We start from the raw sequence: 18086 nt of genomic DNA on the forward strand, positions 1-18086 counted from the left end.
CCTAGTGATATACTGTCATGCAGGTGACCACATATTTTTAATTCACTGAGACCAAAGAACTATCTCATCTGGTACAACCACTGACATTTGCTTGATTATGGAGGCCCTACAAACAGTTCATCTAGATATCTTGACTTAAGAGTGGAGTTAGAACTTCCTTTCTGTTACATTGAAAGTTATTTATTTCACTATCTTGTGTAAATGCAGGGATTCAGTTTTATATAGCTTTTAGAACTTTGGAAACATATTTTCTTTCATTGGGAGTTTTGAAGCTGTTTTTTTTTTATTTGATTTATGATGGTGTCTAACTGGTGAATAACTGGTAGAGGTCTAGATCTGGACAGGGATGTGTTGAGGCAGTCAGCACTTGGATCTTGTTGGGCTCTCCATGCTTTCATTAGGCTAATTAGTGCCTGTGACAATACTTGCACTGACTCTTCTTTTTTGGGGGCTGGAGAGGGATTGTGTGTGTGTAGGCAATGTAGTAGAGGTGTGGGTCTTGTGCAGTGACAGATGAGGAGCTCTCTGTTTACCTAGTCAGGAGAGGGAGAGAAGAGGGGAGACAGGTGTGGGGAGGGATACACTTGTCAACAGCTGTGGGCCTGAAATAGTGGGGGATTATTTTAATGAGGTTAAATGGGCATAATGACTTCTCTCTCTCTCTTTTCCTTCTTTACTCCTCTCTCTTATCTCTCTCTCTTCACTCTTTCCTCCTGCCATACTTTCTTCTTCTCCTTTCTCTTTTTCTCTCTCTCTCCCCTCTCCTTTTTGTGTGATAAAACTAGACAAGGTAGAGTGGGGAGGAGCTAGGCCTTTGACAAAGGATTTAATGGTGACATTAGCACACAGCAAGATGTCCATCAAGAAAGTAGCTGAGGTTATTGAAGGGTTGTCAGCAAGTCATTCACAGTCCTTAACCTTTCTGTTGTCTAGTAGGGAGTTCTTAGTCTTGGTCACTGTGTTTCTTTTTATTTGGCCAAAAATACATTTGATTATAATTAGTTAAATTTCTTAATACAATGTAATAGTGTGACTTTCTAGATGAGGACATGTCTATAATATGATAGAAAAAGAGAGAGAGAGAAAAAAAAAAGGGGGGGGGGGGGTTAAGCCTACAGAAAGTAAGAAAAAAAAATGTAAGTTCATCTTCAATACTAGGCAGACACTGGTCTCTGTATGAAATTACTCTCCAAACATTTTGTGTTTGTAAGAACTTGTTTGTTCCAGGTCTAAGTTTGGGTAAATTCGTGTCCTGAGTGTCACACACTTGATAAGTTCAACATTAGTTCCTGCTTTGATCTCATTGTGATGAAAATTTTTGCTATTTCCAGATATGTTATTAGAATGAGAGCCAACAGCAGTTCTAACCCTGACTCCAGTGACAGAGAAAGAAAACTTATAGTATTAATGTAAGTCCACAGCATATTGAGCTATATTTTTAAAAGACCTTTACTTTGTAATTTAGACAATATGTTTGTAAGCCATCAATGCCCCTCCCCATTAGCCCTCCCCCCCCCTCCCAGTGAATGTGTATGCATGTGTGTGTGTGTGCGTGTTGTACATGACAAACAGGCTGTGCTCATTAAGTTGATCTCCTGAATTCATGAATAGCTCCCCACTGGATGCTGTAGGTTACCAATTATGTAAAACACACTATTGATTGTCTGCTGGGCTTTTTCCCTGGGACCTCTTGCCTAGTAGAACAGACATCTTACTCTTATAGACAATGTGTAATCAGGATGTCCTATACCATCAGAAGTGCCAGGCTGACCTCAAACAGCTGTTACCAGTCATGTCTAGAGAAGGGGAAAATCATTAAAGTGAAAGATTTTATCCAGACGTTTTTTTTTTTAAGTTGGACTATTGTCTTGTACTTTGTTAATTTGTTTTAAACTATGAATTTAAAAAAATGTTATCCTTAGATCATTTTGTGAAATTAATGCATTAATAATTTATCACAGAATCCGGCTGAGAGCGTTTTTAAACCACAGATTGTATACTTTACGAAAACCAGAAGTGAGCAAATTGAAGAAAGTGATTGATTCCGAACAAAGCAAGGTACGATTACCAATAATGTATATTTTGTTAGCCAAAATAGTAATAACCTTCCACACCCACCTCCTCCTTTTTGTTCCCACAAAAAAAAAAACACACCTATTTCCCTTCAGTTTTTTTGATAGTGTTGTTTGATGTCTGTATTTTACAGTTACAACATTCTTCCAACCCTGCTGCCTCGGCTGCTGCATCGTCCACCTCCACCACATCATCCTCCAACACAAACTCCAGCAACAAGGCTCATGCGCCATCTCCTCACCAGAGCAGCTGGAACAAGAACAGCACTGGCACCCCTTCCCCTATGTCCCCCACACCATCCCCAGCCACCAGTGTCAGTTCTCAGGTGAGTGGCAGTCTCATTTGTTTTTATTCACTAGATGAGTCTCATTGCCATCACTTGGAGCTTACAGTCAACAAAATATTGCAAATCTTATTTCTGATTTCCACCTTATCTTACATTTTACTATCTCTTGAATTCATTGGTCAAAATCCATACAAATCCATAATAAGCAAATATGAAATTAATAATGTTGTAATTTTAAATCATCTCATCTGTCCCTTGACTTTCATTGAAAGTATACTTTGGTTTGCCTAAGCAAGTCCATCTACTTTCAGCAGCTAGCTGTCATGATATTCTTTAATGCTTCTTTTAGCCACTGTTTTTCGTATATTTCAAAAGACTAGCATCATCCTGACTTTGTGATTTAGTTCATTCTTTATTGGCACAAAGTCAACAGCAAACTTCATAGTTTGACTTCATGGACAGTGGTAGGACAGTCAATGTCCTTCATGTACGGAAAGAAAATTGTAGAAATAGAGCAAGAATGCTGATCAAAACAAATTACTGGACAGCACAGTTTAGTGGTACTTTTGGTTGCCCACCAATGGAATACAAGCATTTCAAATAATGTTCAAAGTGCATTGTATGTACTTACAGTAAAATTATATTGTTCTTTGCATGTTACAGGGAAGCTGTGAACTAGTACAAGGAAAGATAGCCAATGGCACATCCCAGATCTCCCCTTCTCCTGGCATGGTCAGTGTTCAGCAAAGAGTCCACACAGTCACCCAAAAATATTTTACTCTAACTAGTCACATTGTCAAGGCACTAGAGCTGTGGGACCAAGCGGATGCAGAGACCAAAGGCCTTGAAGGTCAGCACAGATGTTTAGTGAGATTAAATATTTGAAATGGAGCTTATTCTTATAATCAAATTCTAAGAACCCATAATGTATCACCAGTGAAAAAATTGACAAAGTCTATTTTCTTTTTTTTTTGGTGTTGAATTAAACAGTTAATATTTCATTTAGATTTTTACTATACATGTTACTGCATTCTTAATTCCTATTTAAGTCTTAAACCAAATCGACTTTGTTTAATTCTATGTTTGTCTTCTCTTGATGTTTAGATTTCTTTGCTACTGTGGATGCTGCCTGTGGAGTACTCACATTTCACTCTGACCCTCCAACCATCGTACGTTACATTAAACATGCTCTACGATTGCTCTACTTATGACAAACAAAGCGTCCTCCCGGGTCATTTGTTCCAGATTTGTAACTACTTTGAGGTGGAGCGACAGTGGCATGAAACCAGATCTCTTCATCAGATATATCTTCAGTGTGGCCTAGAAGTAGCCGATATGATTGGTGGCAATGCAAAAGTCCCTACTCATTCTTGTTTGTTTTTTTTATAAAAAAAAAGACTTCCCATTAATGCCTGAACTCAACTGGGATAAATGCTCATGTGACAGAAAAGATATAAATGATTTGGCATAGCAGTTTTAAGAAAGATGGATTTGTGCATTACAGACTTCCACCATTTTATTTGTATTCATTGATATCATTTTGTTCTGATGCCTCCAAGTGTGCTAGACAAGATAGACTCTGGATTATGTGCAGTGGCTGAAGTTTGAGAGACTCAAGACATTGCTGCTCACCTGCAGCATCAGTGTGTGTGTGTGTCTGTGTTTACAGGTCAATGTTTTCTCTTTACTTACTGACCTAGTTTGTCAGATTGACAATCTGTGACACCCTTAGCAAAACAAGCAACAACATAAACCTCTGTGTGTCTGATGGAAAGTAGAAACTTATCAACCAAATAAAGATATTCGTTATATGAGTCTAAAGCTTGGACTAGTTGCAAGATCTCAGTTCAACTTGCTCACACCTTACACAGTTTGCACAGGAAGGGGAGGAAAGAAACAAGGAATGGACAAACCTAAACAAAGTTGAATTGTCTGGATGTGAACTACCTCCCTTTTGTTATTCTGAGATTTCAAGAAAGTTATCAAAAAAGACAGTCTGTTGCTTACAATATTGTAGCCAGATACTTGTCTACTAAGTACCAATGCAGGGTAGATGTGGCTGATGCCAGATAAGACTATAATGTTAGTTCAAACCATAACTATTTTTTGTGTTGCATCATCCAAAAACCAAAAAGATTTTTTTGTTTTGTTTTACCTCATGAGATATTTTTTTTTGTCTGTTGTCATGAGTAAACTTAATGTACAAACTGTCAGCATAGTTTCAGCACTTATTTTTAGTGCTAGCATACTGAACTTCAGAAAGTTACTCTATTAGACATTTATTTATTTAAATTGTTCTTTTTCACCCTTACATTATAGGTTTAATATATGTCTCATACCTAAAACAAGGGTAGACTACTTTTAATAGAATCCTGAGTAAAGGGGGGAAAAAAGTAACTTATTTTCTTTGCCAGTACAAAGTGTGCTAGTTTCTCTAGAATTATGAACAAACTTGTTCTGAACATGGAGATAGAAGTTGCTTTTCTAATCTGGTATATACTGTATTGTTGTACATAAAATGTATATAACTGATGTCATGTTAAACTTTGAAGGCAATTAGCTTTTTGATTTTGGCTGTTACATTTTACTGTTGGGATTTTCCCACACACTAATTTTTTGTCAACCTAATTAGGCTGGCCTGAAGGTTCACGTCAGTAACAGATACAACTATCATTCAGTTAGAAAGATGCATATCAGCCGTGGAATAATGTTTACCATTTAGTCAATGCTAGACATAACATTGTGTTAACAGAAAAACTGGCGTACATGTCAATCATGAAGTTGTGCTCAAAATGACCTCTTCCCCCCACCCCACCCCTTTTTGTTTTTCAAACATTGTCTCTTTTTGAGTTGATCACATAATGATAAATTCTTGTAGCTGATGTTGACCTAGTGTGTATGTGCTGTCTTTGGATTGAGTTGTTGAGACAGCTTCCTTAAAACAGAGAGTGTATGATGCTCACTAGAAGGCCAGATATCTATCAGTAATTTTTAGCACTGTCCATTCTTTGACTAGTTACTTCATAGCTTGAACTCACATTGAAACTCTACACAAAAAATAAGTTCGAACATGACACTGTGTTGTAGCAGTTTAAATGTTCAGTATTGTCCGGAATGTTTCACACATCTATTGTTCAGTTTTTGGTATAGGATGTTTAGTTCTTGTCTGCTCTATTTTACTTAAAAGTATTCAGACAAAACTAAATTACTGTGGAGGCCATTTCTAAAATTATTTTTCTTTTTGTTTTTAAACTAGATTAGTTGAAGGTTTAATGTGAATGTCTTTCTGCAGTGGCAATATATTGCAGTAGGTTTTCTCAGGAAAACACAAATGTTGATGTGCAGCCATCTGCCTTTTTTTTCCACTTCTTTATTTAATTATCTCCCCTGAGGTGTTCATAGGGCAATAGGAAGCATTAGTTGATTGTATTAGCTTTTCCTAGATGGCCTACTACAGCATTGAACTCTGACTCCATGCACAAGTCTGTTTCAATGTAATTGTGATATCTGACTGCATATTCTATGGACTCTATAAATACTATAAATATATACATACTATAAATATATATAAATATCTCAATCACAAAATGAAGACAGTATCAGTGAGCATGAGAGCTGTTCAAGCCATTTCCAATGTGATGAAAGATGTTTTGACTTCAGCCAGTGATGTCCTACTTGTGGACACACTGTGAAGAATGTTGGTGATATTTATAAACAAAAAACTTAGTATATATTGATATATTTCTCTGTACATGACATGTGTACAAATGTTATTGATGAGTTCTTGCTGAAACTTGAAAACCAAATCTGCCAATGTATGTGTGCTAAGTCTCTTGGGGTAGGTCAAGGTTATTTATTGGTTGTATCTCCTTCAGTCTTGTAAATATTGTTCTCAAGTATTAATAGCATTTGTTCTGCGCCATACACTGAGCTGTCCAAAACATTTACAAATGTATATATATAGATCTCTTGTACATGAGTGCCAGGCTTGCATACCTACAAAGCGCCTTGATACACAAAGGAAAGGGTAGAGGGAACTAAGTATCTGCTAGACCATCTTTTACAACTGGACAATAGTGTTGATGCTTTGATGAGTCTCCCATCTGAAATGAATATTTGTATCACTTAAAGATCTCTGCATGGTCCCCCATCTAGCTGGCATACATAGGGCAACAATGAGTTAAACCACAGAATAAAACCAAGAATAGTATGACACCATTTAGCGAAGCCAGTGAAAATATTGTTTTAAAACAATTTGTAGTTATTTATTTCAAAAGGAGAAAATTAATAAATAATCTGCAAAAATGAAATGTGTCTATGTATTAAATGGATAAAATATTCTGAATTGAAAGCTGTTATAATTGTATTAACTTGTATGTAGGGTTTTGTTGAGCATGGCATTGTCATAGAGACAAAGTTGTGCAACACTTGATAGGCAACCTTTATCCAGTTTTTAAAATGTGGTGTGTTTTTATTTGTAGATGACATTCAGATAGGTTTATCTTCATTGTCAAATTGAGTCTAGAGAGGCTATTAACAATGGTCATTATGTTAGTTGAGCTTGAGAACTAGAGACTCAAGTACTCTGTTGTCCAGATAGGTTTCATCGTCATTGTCAGTTTGAATCTAGAGATTTTATTAATAATGGTCATTACATTAGTTGGAGAAGAACTAGAGACTCAATGTATTCTGTTTGTGGTTTAACCAACATGACTTCGTACATTTTTGTTGGTCAGTGTTGAACATGTCAGTGGTGATACAGTATTCCATGTGGTCATGACCTTCCTGCAACACAAAAGCACAAGACCTAAGATGGTGTTGCTTGACCCTCCTAATATTTGTGATAGTATCAGCTCAGCAGAATTGAGATTTGTGTCTTTTCTTGTTCCATGTCCTTTTTGTTTTACTTTTTTTTTTAAACCCGTGATGAAAGACAAAATGATTTCTTAACCTGACAGGGCCTTGACTCATTTGACAAGACTGGTGTGTATATATACTGTATGGATGGCTCTGTGAATGGAACCCATTTGCTGACAGGGTTTTGTATGTTTGATCTCAAAAGTGATTCTTTTTTTTTTTCTCTTTGTTTGTCATGAACAAATTCCTATACATTTGATTTCATTCCAGAATTTCTAAAAAAGATTCTCATCTTTGTTTTAATGGATAGGAAGGAAGAACTTTTTGTTCTGATGTGTTTGTGAACTCTATACAAGATCTTTCACTTTCTAGGACTTGTCTTCTTCGTACTGGTCATTTGTGTAGTAAATCAAGTGGATGCTGTTCATCTGTTCTGGTGTATTTTCTCAAAACCTTCCCCCTGGGTCCTCAGAACTCATTGCTTTGATGTCAATTTGCTCATTTCAGAAGAATATATGCTGCATTTATTTTTGGTCTTCCAAATGCGTTTTTCCAAAATATTTTTTGTTTTGTTGTATATGATTTTGTTTGTGTGTGAAGAAACTTTCATGTTTACAAAGTTTGGCTTAACATTCCTACAGTTTGATCATGGTGTGTAGTTGCATTCCTTCTCACACCTCAATACATTCTGTCTGAATCATCACCTTCACCCATGCCTCAAGTCATCCAGTTCTTGGTAACTTCTTGATACCTGAAATCTCTTGAGATGATTGACAACTACATTAGAGTGTCAGAACAAAATTCTTAGCTAACCAAATATTTGTCTTGTACTTGTTACAAATCAAACAAAATGAACTGAATAAACAGATTAGGAAATAGTGAAGTCAGCAATGTGTTGTTAACATATCTTATTATTACCAATTAAAAGAAAATTATAATTTTTGAAAGCCTTTTTGTATCTGAAAAATTATTGATTGATTTTTGTTTGTAGAATTCCATTGTTAGTTACTGTAAATTTCTTTTAAATAGAAAGCTGTAGCCCAAACAGATTCTAAATTTGACTCTTTGCTTATTATGACAAGAAGCACCTTGTGTTCTTGATCTGTCAGCAAGACATTTCCTAGTCATTAGTGCCGACACCCCTCGCCATTCTCCTGTCCCACCATTTCCATGTCTGCCTTGCCTTAGTATTTTGGTTGCTATCTATAGAGTGGTGTAACGTTACTATTCAAGTCTAGATCTTGGAGAGAGGAGAAGCTGATAATTCATGAGCTAAGCAAAGGTGGATATTTTCCTTCTTTTTATTTACAGTTTGAAAAAAAAAGGGGAGGGGGTGAAGATGACAGTGATGTGTGAAAGTTTTGTTTCAGCTTTTTTTCAAGCTGACATTTTCCCTAATGAACTTGTTGAAGCTGACCTTGATGTGTGGCCTTGTGGAGTCTATTTTGTATCCTTACCTTCAACCTGCAAACTGTATTCAATGACAATTTTAATGCCTTAAACTAAATCAAGAGGGGTTGAATGTAAGAACAAGAAATGAATTAGGCCTTGTGTCTTGTGTGCTGTAAATAGTCCAAAAAAAATTATTCATATTATCTGTGTCACATCATTGATATGTTGCCAAACAGAGAGGCCTATAAAATAACAAGAAATTTGTGATGTTAACTTTTCATTGAATCTTATGCTTAGAGAGGAATAGTTGATCAAAATGATGTACATGTTAGATTCCTGTTTCAATTTGTCACCATTTACATAAGTAGCCAACTAAGTCATAACTCAAGAAAGTTGCTTACACAATTCAAGACACACATTGTAGTCTAGACAAGTACAGACTTTAGGCTCACACAGCGTTGACAAAATGAAAATTCCTGATCAGAAATTAAAGTCACTACTTAGTGGAATTAGACTTTTAAAAGCTATAGCCCAAGTATCTAACTTTTTAATGTATGACAAATAGGAATCTTTGAGCTGTTGCTATGGTTGTCTTGATACTTGGATTGTTGAATGTTGCATTTGCCACTGATGGTTTGACTCTAGCCATTGACAACCCATTCCATTCTTCTCTCAGTAATTTGCTGCTGCTAGTGTGATAAAAGAGCTGGTGCCGTAGTTTCTGTTCTTTTTTTTTATGATTCCCTTAACAAACTTGACTGTGTTCTGACCTTGTCTTGTATCTCCTTCACTGACCACTAGTAGTCTAGCCAAAGTACTTAACATTCTTTTAGAGCTTTGATTGTTTTTCTTCTCTGGAGAGAGAAAGATGTAGAGAGAGTTGTATTACTGTTTTAATCCATTCAGTGTGACATCAGCTACCCCAAGGCTGTGACTGTTGTTTTAGTAGCTGAAGGGTTGAGAAGATCTGATGTAGCAATCAAGTTTGACTTGGATGTTTCTCTTGAGCAATAAGTAGCTTGTCCCATAGGGAGTTGTAGCCTGAGCCTTTGAAGACTAGATTATAACTGCTGGTTACTGAATAGTCAACCTGGAACTGAATGTCAATCTGGAGTTCAATGTCAACCCACTGGGCTAGTCATTATTTGAACTAGTCTTTTTTTTTTTTTTTTAAATTATGATTACACTGTTAGCTAGAAGGGAGAGTACCTGTGTTGATTCAGTTGTTAGTGTTGAAAACATTTTGTGTGAATGTTGCATTGGTGGTTGAATGTGTGTATGTCTCACTCCATCAGGGACTTGATGTTACACTCATGTTCATGTTTTTAATTGTTTTGTTTTCATGGAAAAATAATTTTGGCATAATCTATTTCTTAAAGCAAACAGACTTGTCCATTGGTTTCATTTTTTTTGTTTCAGATGCAAAAGTTGTCATGGTTATCTTTGAGCTGTAATTCTAATATGCAAATGAACTGTTTTTGTTTATGTTTTAGGTTGCTCTTGACCAGACTTTGCTTATGGTATTTTGATGAAACTCTTACTCAGCCATCCCTCTCCATTTTAGTTTGTTCTGTTATTCGTAGGTTGTATTTTATTTATTTATTGATGCATCCACATTTGTTGTGTAATCCTTCTGTTATTTTATTGAGTTTGCTCGTAACATCTTTAAGCTGCTGATATGTTTATTCTACAAGCTTGGGGTTAATTGAGGAATTTTATTGTGTAAAAAAATCATTTTAATTTTTTTTTTTGGTACTTTTTTTTCTGTTCCTCTTTTTTTATAATAAATAAATTTCTTCCACTCAATAACCTATACATTTTTTTTTAACTTCTTGCCAAATTTTTTTTTTCATCCCATGCCCTGGTCAATGCTTTGTGAGAGAACATTTAGTGAGCAATTTAGACTAATTATTCTGATTCCATCCCCAACTTTTGTACAACCATCACCCCCTCCCTTCCATTTCTCTAACCATCAATCATGAAGATGTCCTCATTGTTCAATGCATCTAGTGTGCAAATACTACAACCATTGCAAATGTTCTGTGCCATGTGAACTTTGGTTTGGGTTGACTTGGCAACGCCTTTTTTTTTTCTTCTCCCTTTATTTGCTTCATTTGTTTGTTTTTTTGAGATTTTATGTTAATATAATAACTGTATCATTAGTAAACAATACAATTATATAATGTATATAATATATTTTTTTTTCTGCTCTTGTGTCTTGTGGTTGTATATAATTCTATTATTTCAAACTGAAAATGTTTTTGTTCATTTGTGTGCAGGGGTAGTGGAGAGAGGTGGTGTGTAGCTTTCATTGGACATTTCTAGTTGTGTTGATCTAATGATAGATTGAGTACTCTCAATCCAATGTCCCCGACCATCAGGGTCAAGGTTAAGTCTTACAGATCTGTGGTGTATGTGATTGCCTCTCTCCCACACCCCACCTCCCATTACTTGCATACAGTCTGGTGTCAATATGCCAATGAATTGATATTGTCTATGATAATAATGATCATTTTTGTTTGGATGATGGAGAATCTTTAGGAAAGACAAAATGAAACTGAGAAATACAAAAATAAAGTGATTCTAAACATTTGACTTCATAGTTCTTGTTTTGTTTATCTTTTATATTGCTTTTTTTTTTATAATAACCTGATACTATCAGGATATCTGTTTTTCATGAGTTTTTGAGTAAAAGCTGATATAATTAAAACCATTTTAAACACAGGAGGTTTGGTGGCTGAGCTGTAAAGCACTTGACTTTCAAACTGAGGGTCCCTGGTTCAAATCCTGGTGAAGACTGGGATTTTTAATTTTGGGATCATTGTGTGCCTCGGAGTCCACCCAGCTCTTAATGGCTACCGGACATTAGTTGGGGAAAAGTAAAGGCCAATGGTCATGAACCCTTGTTAACCATAGGCCACATAAACAGATGACCTTTACATCATCTGCCTTATAGACCACAAGGTCTGAAAGGGGAACTTTACATTAATTTAAACACAATAAATTTGTGAAAAAGTATCTCAATTTGTTTAAATATAGATTTTATTTAGTTAAATAAATATTTTCAGCTAAAAAATTAAAAAACAAAAATAATTTTTTAAAGCAACTTTAATATGAGGAATAATAAAACAGTATCAATAGTTTGAAATAAATTTATTTTTTTAAAATGGAAATTTACATTTTTTGGAAACTCCGTTTTACTCAACTTTCACATATTCTGCTATTGACTATTGTAAGCATTTCAAGCAATTTTTTTTTAAAACCACAATATCAGATTATAGATCTATAAGAACAAAAAAATAATTTTTCCTAAATGAGTTCAATAAATCACTCCCATTGCACCTATCTTATTATTATTATTTTTTTTACATTAAATAGATTAGTAATTTTAAAAAACTACAGTTCATACTTCTCAAGTACCCTTAAAATATTACTTCCAAGATTCTATTTTGATTAGTAGATCCTATTCTCCCTATGATATAGTCATAAGGTCACATGAAGAAGATCAAAGTTTCTCCAAACTAATCCAAATATGCCCTGCCAATGCAGGCAACAAATGTAATCAGCTTTTAACAATGAAGATAGTATCCAACAGCTATCTTTGTTTACAAAGAAAATGAGGCTTCCAATGTAACAACATCTGATTGAAATCTACATTGATAGATACCTCTTTACTTTGTTATGCAAAATTAAAAGCTTTTTAACAAATTAATCATAGCCTACTATGTACACACAAAAAATGGCTACAACAAAAGAATAAAGATGAAATTCAATACCGGTACATTAGGTAAACTTTTCAGTCTATGAATAAAAAAATTCAGTATAAGTTAGGTGGCAAACATATGTATATTTAAAGTTAGAGAGGAAGACAAGGCTTCATAATGTGTCCAGTCTACTAAACAGCATTAAATTTAAAAAAAAAAATAACCACATCAATATGTGTATATATATATTTTTTTTGCATCATACCAGTAAACATAGATTTTTCAATAAGGAATGCAACACATTGTCAAATCAAAAGCAAACTAAACAACAAATAGGTCTAGAATTTCTATACAAAGGCAATGAATGAAAACAATAGACAATTGTTTTTGGACAAAGTAAATTATAGACCCCATGGTCTGAAAGGGGGGACTTTTACTTTTTTAAAATTAAAGTAAATTTAAAGTAACATAAAAAAAAAAAGACAAATACAAAAACAACAACAGCAACATTTTTTTTAAAAGATAGTAGCACAGTAAGGGGCAAGAGGGGAAGGGAAGCATACAATACTCTAAAAATAGGAATTACTACAAGCCTAAAGTTGAAATGTAGAAAAGCCAAATTGTACATGTAAAAACTCATGTACTCCTCCACACCTACCCCAACCCATGGTGTCAATAAGAACACATAGTTGAATGACTACAAATCCAGTAGTTATAGGCCCTATATAACAATTTGAAAACTTCATTGCTTCTAACAAAACTATATTTTTATTTTTAAATATGTCTATATTTAGATATTAAGAAAAATATTTTAACTTCTGTTTGTTATCATTATGATATTTCACATAATTAACTCATTCACCAATCATAAACAAACAGCATTTAGCCACGTGATTCTCTATCTCTTCTATACAAATTACGCAATCTATAAAGGCTGTCACGTGATAAGTTTTTAAAATTGTTTTATCAATATGGCTAAATGTTGTCTGTTTACGATTGGTGAATGGTGAATTTTTAGGGGTACAATAAATTTTGGATAAACATGATTTTGTATTTGTTTCTGCCACTACTTGATCCCAGGCCTCTAATAAATTTAAGAATGAATAATGCTATTTGCATCTAGACTTTTAGATTCCTCAGTAAAAAAGCTAAAGAGCAATATAAAGTATATGTTGAATTTTATAGTTAAAAAAAAGTTGTACATTTCAATAAATGGAATTTGAAAATTTCAATTCAAATCCAATTTAATTACCGTACATAATAAATAAAAAAAAGTTTAGAATAAATAAATTAGCATGGACACACAAACTTTATCATATTTACAAAAAGAAAAAACAGATTTTATTTGCAAATGTATAAATAGATATAATAAATAGCATACAAGAATGTTTAAAATTCATTCAATAAACAATGTACATATTCACTAAACTGTTTACTGAGCCTAATCACCAGAATGACACAGCTTCATTGATCAAGGCAGACTTTTAGCAGCAGATGAACATAAACCTTTGTAGTCAAGGCATCTTTGATTTTATTGATTTAATCATTTATGTAATTTTATTTAGAAGATTAAGCTGGCTACAAAGTACTAATGGCCAACTGCCTACTGACTAGACCTGTAGCCTAAGACTAGACCTGTAGCCTAAGACTAGACCTGTAGCCTAAGACTAGACCTGTTAATATTATATACGTTAATATTATATACTTTCATATTATTGACAGTATAATTATATTTTGAATGTATACATTGTCCACCCAGCTAAAGACACCAGTGTAATGAAATTAACATTCATCTTATCTTATAAAATACAGCTGTTACTTAAAGAAAAAAAATCAATGACATCCTACGCATGTCCTATTTCAAAATATACAAAAACTCTAAAAATAAAAAATTATCAGTATGTAGACCTTAAGCAATATGACTTTCAAACTAAGAAAAAACTAGCACTAGCAAAATATTCAATTATTTATAAAGAATTAGCACTGTATTTGTAAAATTGATAATCTAATAAATAACATTTTGATTCTTTTAAATAATTTTTTTTTTATAATTAAATGTATTATAAAATCAATGATGCTAAATCATAAGGCTACAATAAAACTACAAATAACACTGTTTACACATTTTTAATATTAACATTTTTTGTTGTATACAAATTATGTAAACTTCAATTTATATTACTTTTTTTTTTTTTGCAGACGCAATAGCTTTTAATTGCAAATGGGCAGAATTCCGATGATGAGAGTACTTATTGTAATATACAATAGTAAATTGTAAACATTTGATTGATCAATTAGAGAAGCTGTCAATTTAAATGAGGTAAAAGATCTTAATTCCTATTCAATAGTTTCAATGTCCTAACAAGACAAGGCTAAAGAGTAAAGCTACTATTGTTAAACAACCAGAAGGTTGCCATCGCGTGGACATGTTCCTGTCATTTACTTTTCGTTTATCTTCTTTTATCCTGCGCTGCATTTCTGCATCTTTCTTTTGCTGATCATCAAAGTCAGGCTCTGTCTCACTGCTGACTGGCTCATGGCTCTGATGATCTGCGATATCATTGTCATGTGAGTCGCCCTTGTTGGGCCTGTATTTGCCCCCCATGCTGTTGTCAATGTTTTTATGTTTAGTTTCTAAACTTTCATCATTGTCTGTTGTTTGGTCATCTATTTCATTGAGATTTTCATTAAGTGGATCTCTTGTCTGCTTGGGTTCCACCTGAATGTGAGATTCATGGTTTAAATGTTCATTGTGCTCTGGGAGGTGGTCATGCTCATTAGAAGTATTGTTCCTGGGATGTCCAGTTTCTAAATGATCCTGATGATCACCTTCTGGAAAATCTTCATGACTATCTTTTACATTACTTTGGTCATCTGTTTCACTGGCGCTGTGGTCAGTGGTTTCAGTGGTGCCATGGTTAGGGGTTTCCATGTGATTAGGAACAATGCTATCATTACCTTGACGTTCAACTGAATCCTGGTGACCGGCATCATATTCATCATGATTATCTTCCCCTGAGTTGAGGTGACTGAGCTCTGTGCTTTGATCAGTGATGTGATGGCTTTCAGTTACAACTTTTTCAGTTGTCAAATATGAAGCATGTTCATGGATCAGTTGCTTATCTGCTTCTTCTGCAATAAGCAGGAGAGACTTGAAGGATTTTTCTCGGTGGAATTCATAAACTAACAGGTCATTAACAAAGACCTTCACAGCCTGAAAAGGATCATTTCCAGATACAGATTCTATCTGCTGATGCTTGAAAAATTCAACAGTCTTATTGGTAGACCATTCTGTAGTGCTGGCCAATAGGCCTGTAGCAAGAAATTTCATACGTGTAGGAAGGCCGTCTGGCATAAGATGCCCAACAAGATTTCTTCCTAATTTCATTTCTAGCACATTGGCATCATTAGACTCAACAACTAAATCACCAACAATGCCATTCCCATAGATGCCAGTGTATACCTGCAAAGGGGCCAAATAATGGATGAGTCGAGATTCCATCGGAGGCCTTTCATCTCCAGCAAGATCACTATGGAGTCCTTCATGCTGCTCATAGGAACTTTGGCAACAGCAGAGCATATCTTTGGTCACCCAGGTTGTTTTTCTGAGCACTGTGTCAGAGATGTGGTACATGATTCCATCAATGGCTTGGGTTACGTTGTCACCTCCTGGCCCATTGACAGCAACATAAATGCCAGTTTGGACTTCAGGAAAAAGCCATATTTGTGCTGAGTAAGCATACAGACTTCCTTTGAACTTGTAGCTTGTTAAATCTATTGAAACAAAAATAAAAACATAAACAAAAGACATTTTTTTTTTACCATCAGCAATTTAAAATTGTAAATGAATTTAAGTAGGCCTATGTAAGCTAAATAAATTTATCTCACATTTTAAACCTTTTTGTTGGCATGTTGGAGTAGAATTAGTTAAACTGATAGGAGACATAGGCCTACAATAAGATAAAAGATAATTGATTCCTTTATCTTATAAATGACAGACGTTTTATGACAATAAAATAACAACATTGTTGGCTTCCATCAATTCTGGTTCATCTCAAAGAAATAAAAGCCTGGGATTTAGATAAAGCTGAAACATCAGTTCACCCTCCATCAGTGTAGCGGATGTGTCCAAAAGAAATTGCAGGTATCCATTACAGTTTAGGATCAGCGGCATCACAAGTTTTGCCAGAGTGTGACACTGTTTGCTGCAAGCAATTTAAAGATTATTGGCTCCTGATTTTTTCTTGGGGTTGACTCCTGAAACCTATTACAAGCTTGGGTACAGCCTTTGGAACAAGCCTGGTATAGCATCAAAGCAGCTGAGGTTTGGATTTAGAGTTTTTATTCTCCAAGGCTAATGAGCCACTTCTGTCTGAAAATACCAACATATTTAAGTACAACTGTATTCTACTTTAAAGCTTAACTGTGTAATAAAAAAATTACTCATGAGATCACTGCATAATCATATTGTAGGCCATTCAGCATGGTTGTATTGTAGCTAAGCTTGACATTATTCCTGGAAGGTTTGAGCTACGATATAGGATTAATAAAAATCTTTTGTGGTGGATTGTTTGAGTCATGAAAAATTGAAGGTACATTGTAAACTATTACAACACATTCACTCACAAAGAAAATGCTGTCAGCCTGTGATGTTCTATTAAGGAACTCAAGTGAGTAAAGCAAGAACTCACTAAATCAACATTTAATTTTGGTAATATTTAAATTTTGATTTAAAGACGATAAGCTCTTAAAAACTGTTTGCGTTTTTCAAACTTATGTGCCGCCATTATTACCTCTGTATGTGGAGATATACCATCCCATTCCATAGCCAGTTGGTTTATCTAGATCACTACCAATGCTGTTCTCGCTTGAAGTTGCAGGGGAAGTAACCCACGATTGAAAGGCGTCTTTAATAAGAGGATTCTCTCCTGAGTCGCTGCCCTTAGCATTAACACTATACAAGACGTGCCTCATCCATTTCGTGACGTCTTCAGCTGCAGCCATGAGAGAGCCAACTGGCTCGAATGGACGAAGGCTAGGAAAAGAAACATGAAGCTTGTTATGGATTATTCACATGTACAGTTTCTTTGTTTATGCTATAATATTTAATTATAAATTCTAGGGTACTTTGTGATTAAATAAACGTGATAAAGAAATGTGTCAAATTGTATTTTAAACTTTTTTTTAAAATGGTCTCAACTAGAATGTTTTTTATCTTAACAACACTAGAATATACTTTTCTAATCTATAAAGTAAACGTATCAATAAATATTTATTAAACGATTTCGCTGTTATGTTTTGTTTTTCGGGCGACCGGGATGCCGGCGGGCATGGTTCGAACCTGGGACCATCGAAATGACAGACCAGAGAGCATACGACACGGCAAGGCGTTCATTATTCATATGTTTGGCATTTTTTATAATAAAAGCCAAGTTTCAATGACCAGATTCTGCTCTGTGCCTTGTATGTTAGTTTACAAAACATAGACACTCACGTGAGTCTAGATTGATTACAGTTGATATCTAACTTTAGAATTAGAAATAGCCTACCATGTTGAGGTTACTTGATTAGCAAATGAATGATACCAAGGTAGAATTATAACTGAACTCATCAGAAATGTAGGCCTACTATATCTTTCAGAGATTGAGCCTCTCGGTGTCTTCACAATAACCCAATGACTAAATCTTGGCACATACTTATAGCAGTATCTTCCTTGTTCATCCAATTCATAAATATCTTTTTTTAAATGGATTTCTCCAATAAATACGAAATGC

The 18086-nt window shown here is 34.6% G+C and overlaps 2 protein-coding genes across 2 annotated transcripts in view; one reads left to right on the forward strand and one right to left on the reverse strand.

Annotated features, from left to right (window-relative positions):
* LOC106064135 (serine-rich adhesin for platelets-like) overlaps positions 1-11203 on the forward strand; it is a 77695-nt gene extending 66492 nt beyond the window's left edge. Inside the window, exons 17-21 of the mRNA XM_056038903.1 lie at positions 1332-1409; positions 1962-2058; positions 2207-2398; positions 3023-3209; positions 3464-11203. Coding sequence (XP_055894878.1) covers positions 1332-1409; positions 1962-2058; positions 2207-2398; positions 3023-3209; positions 3464-3570 — 661 coding nt within the window. The 3' untranslated portion in view covers positions 3571-11203. The remainder of the gene's footprint in view (positions 1-1331; positions 1410-1961; positions 2059-2206; positions 2399-3022; positions 3210-3463) is intronic.
* A 539-nt stretch (positions 11204-11742) lies between these two features.
* LOC106064134 (uncharacterized) overlaps positions 11743-18086 on the reverse strand; it is a 144917-nt gene continuing 138573 nt past the window's right edge. Inside the window, exons 6-7 of the mRNA XM_056038904.1 lie at positions 17106-17347; positions 11743-16086 (exon numbers count right to left, since the gene is read on the reverse strand). Coding sequence (XP_055894879.1) covers positions 14663-16086; positions 17106-17347 — 1666 coding nt within the window. The 3' untranslated portion in view covers positions 11743-14662. The remainder of the gene's footprint in view (positions 16087-17105; positions 17348-18086) is intronic.

Source organism: Biomphalaria glabrata, chromosome 8, assembly GCF_947242115.1.
Source record: "Biomphalaria glabrata chromosome 8, xgBioGlab47.1, whole genome shotgun sequence".
Taxonomy (NCBI): Eukaryota; Metazoa; Mollusca; class Gastropoda; family Planorbidae; genus Biomphalaria; species Biomphalaria glabrata.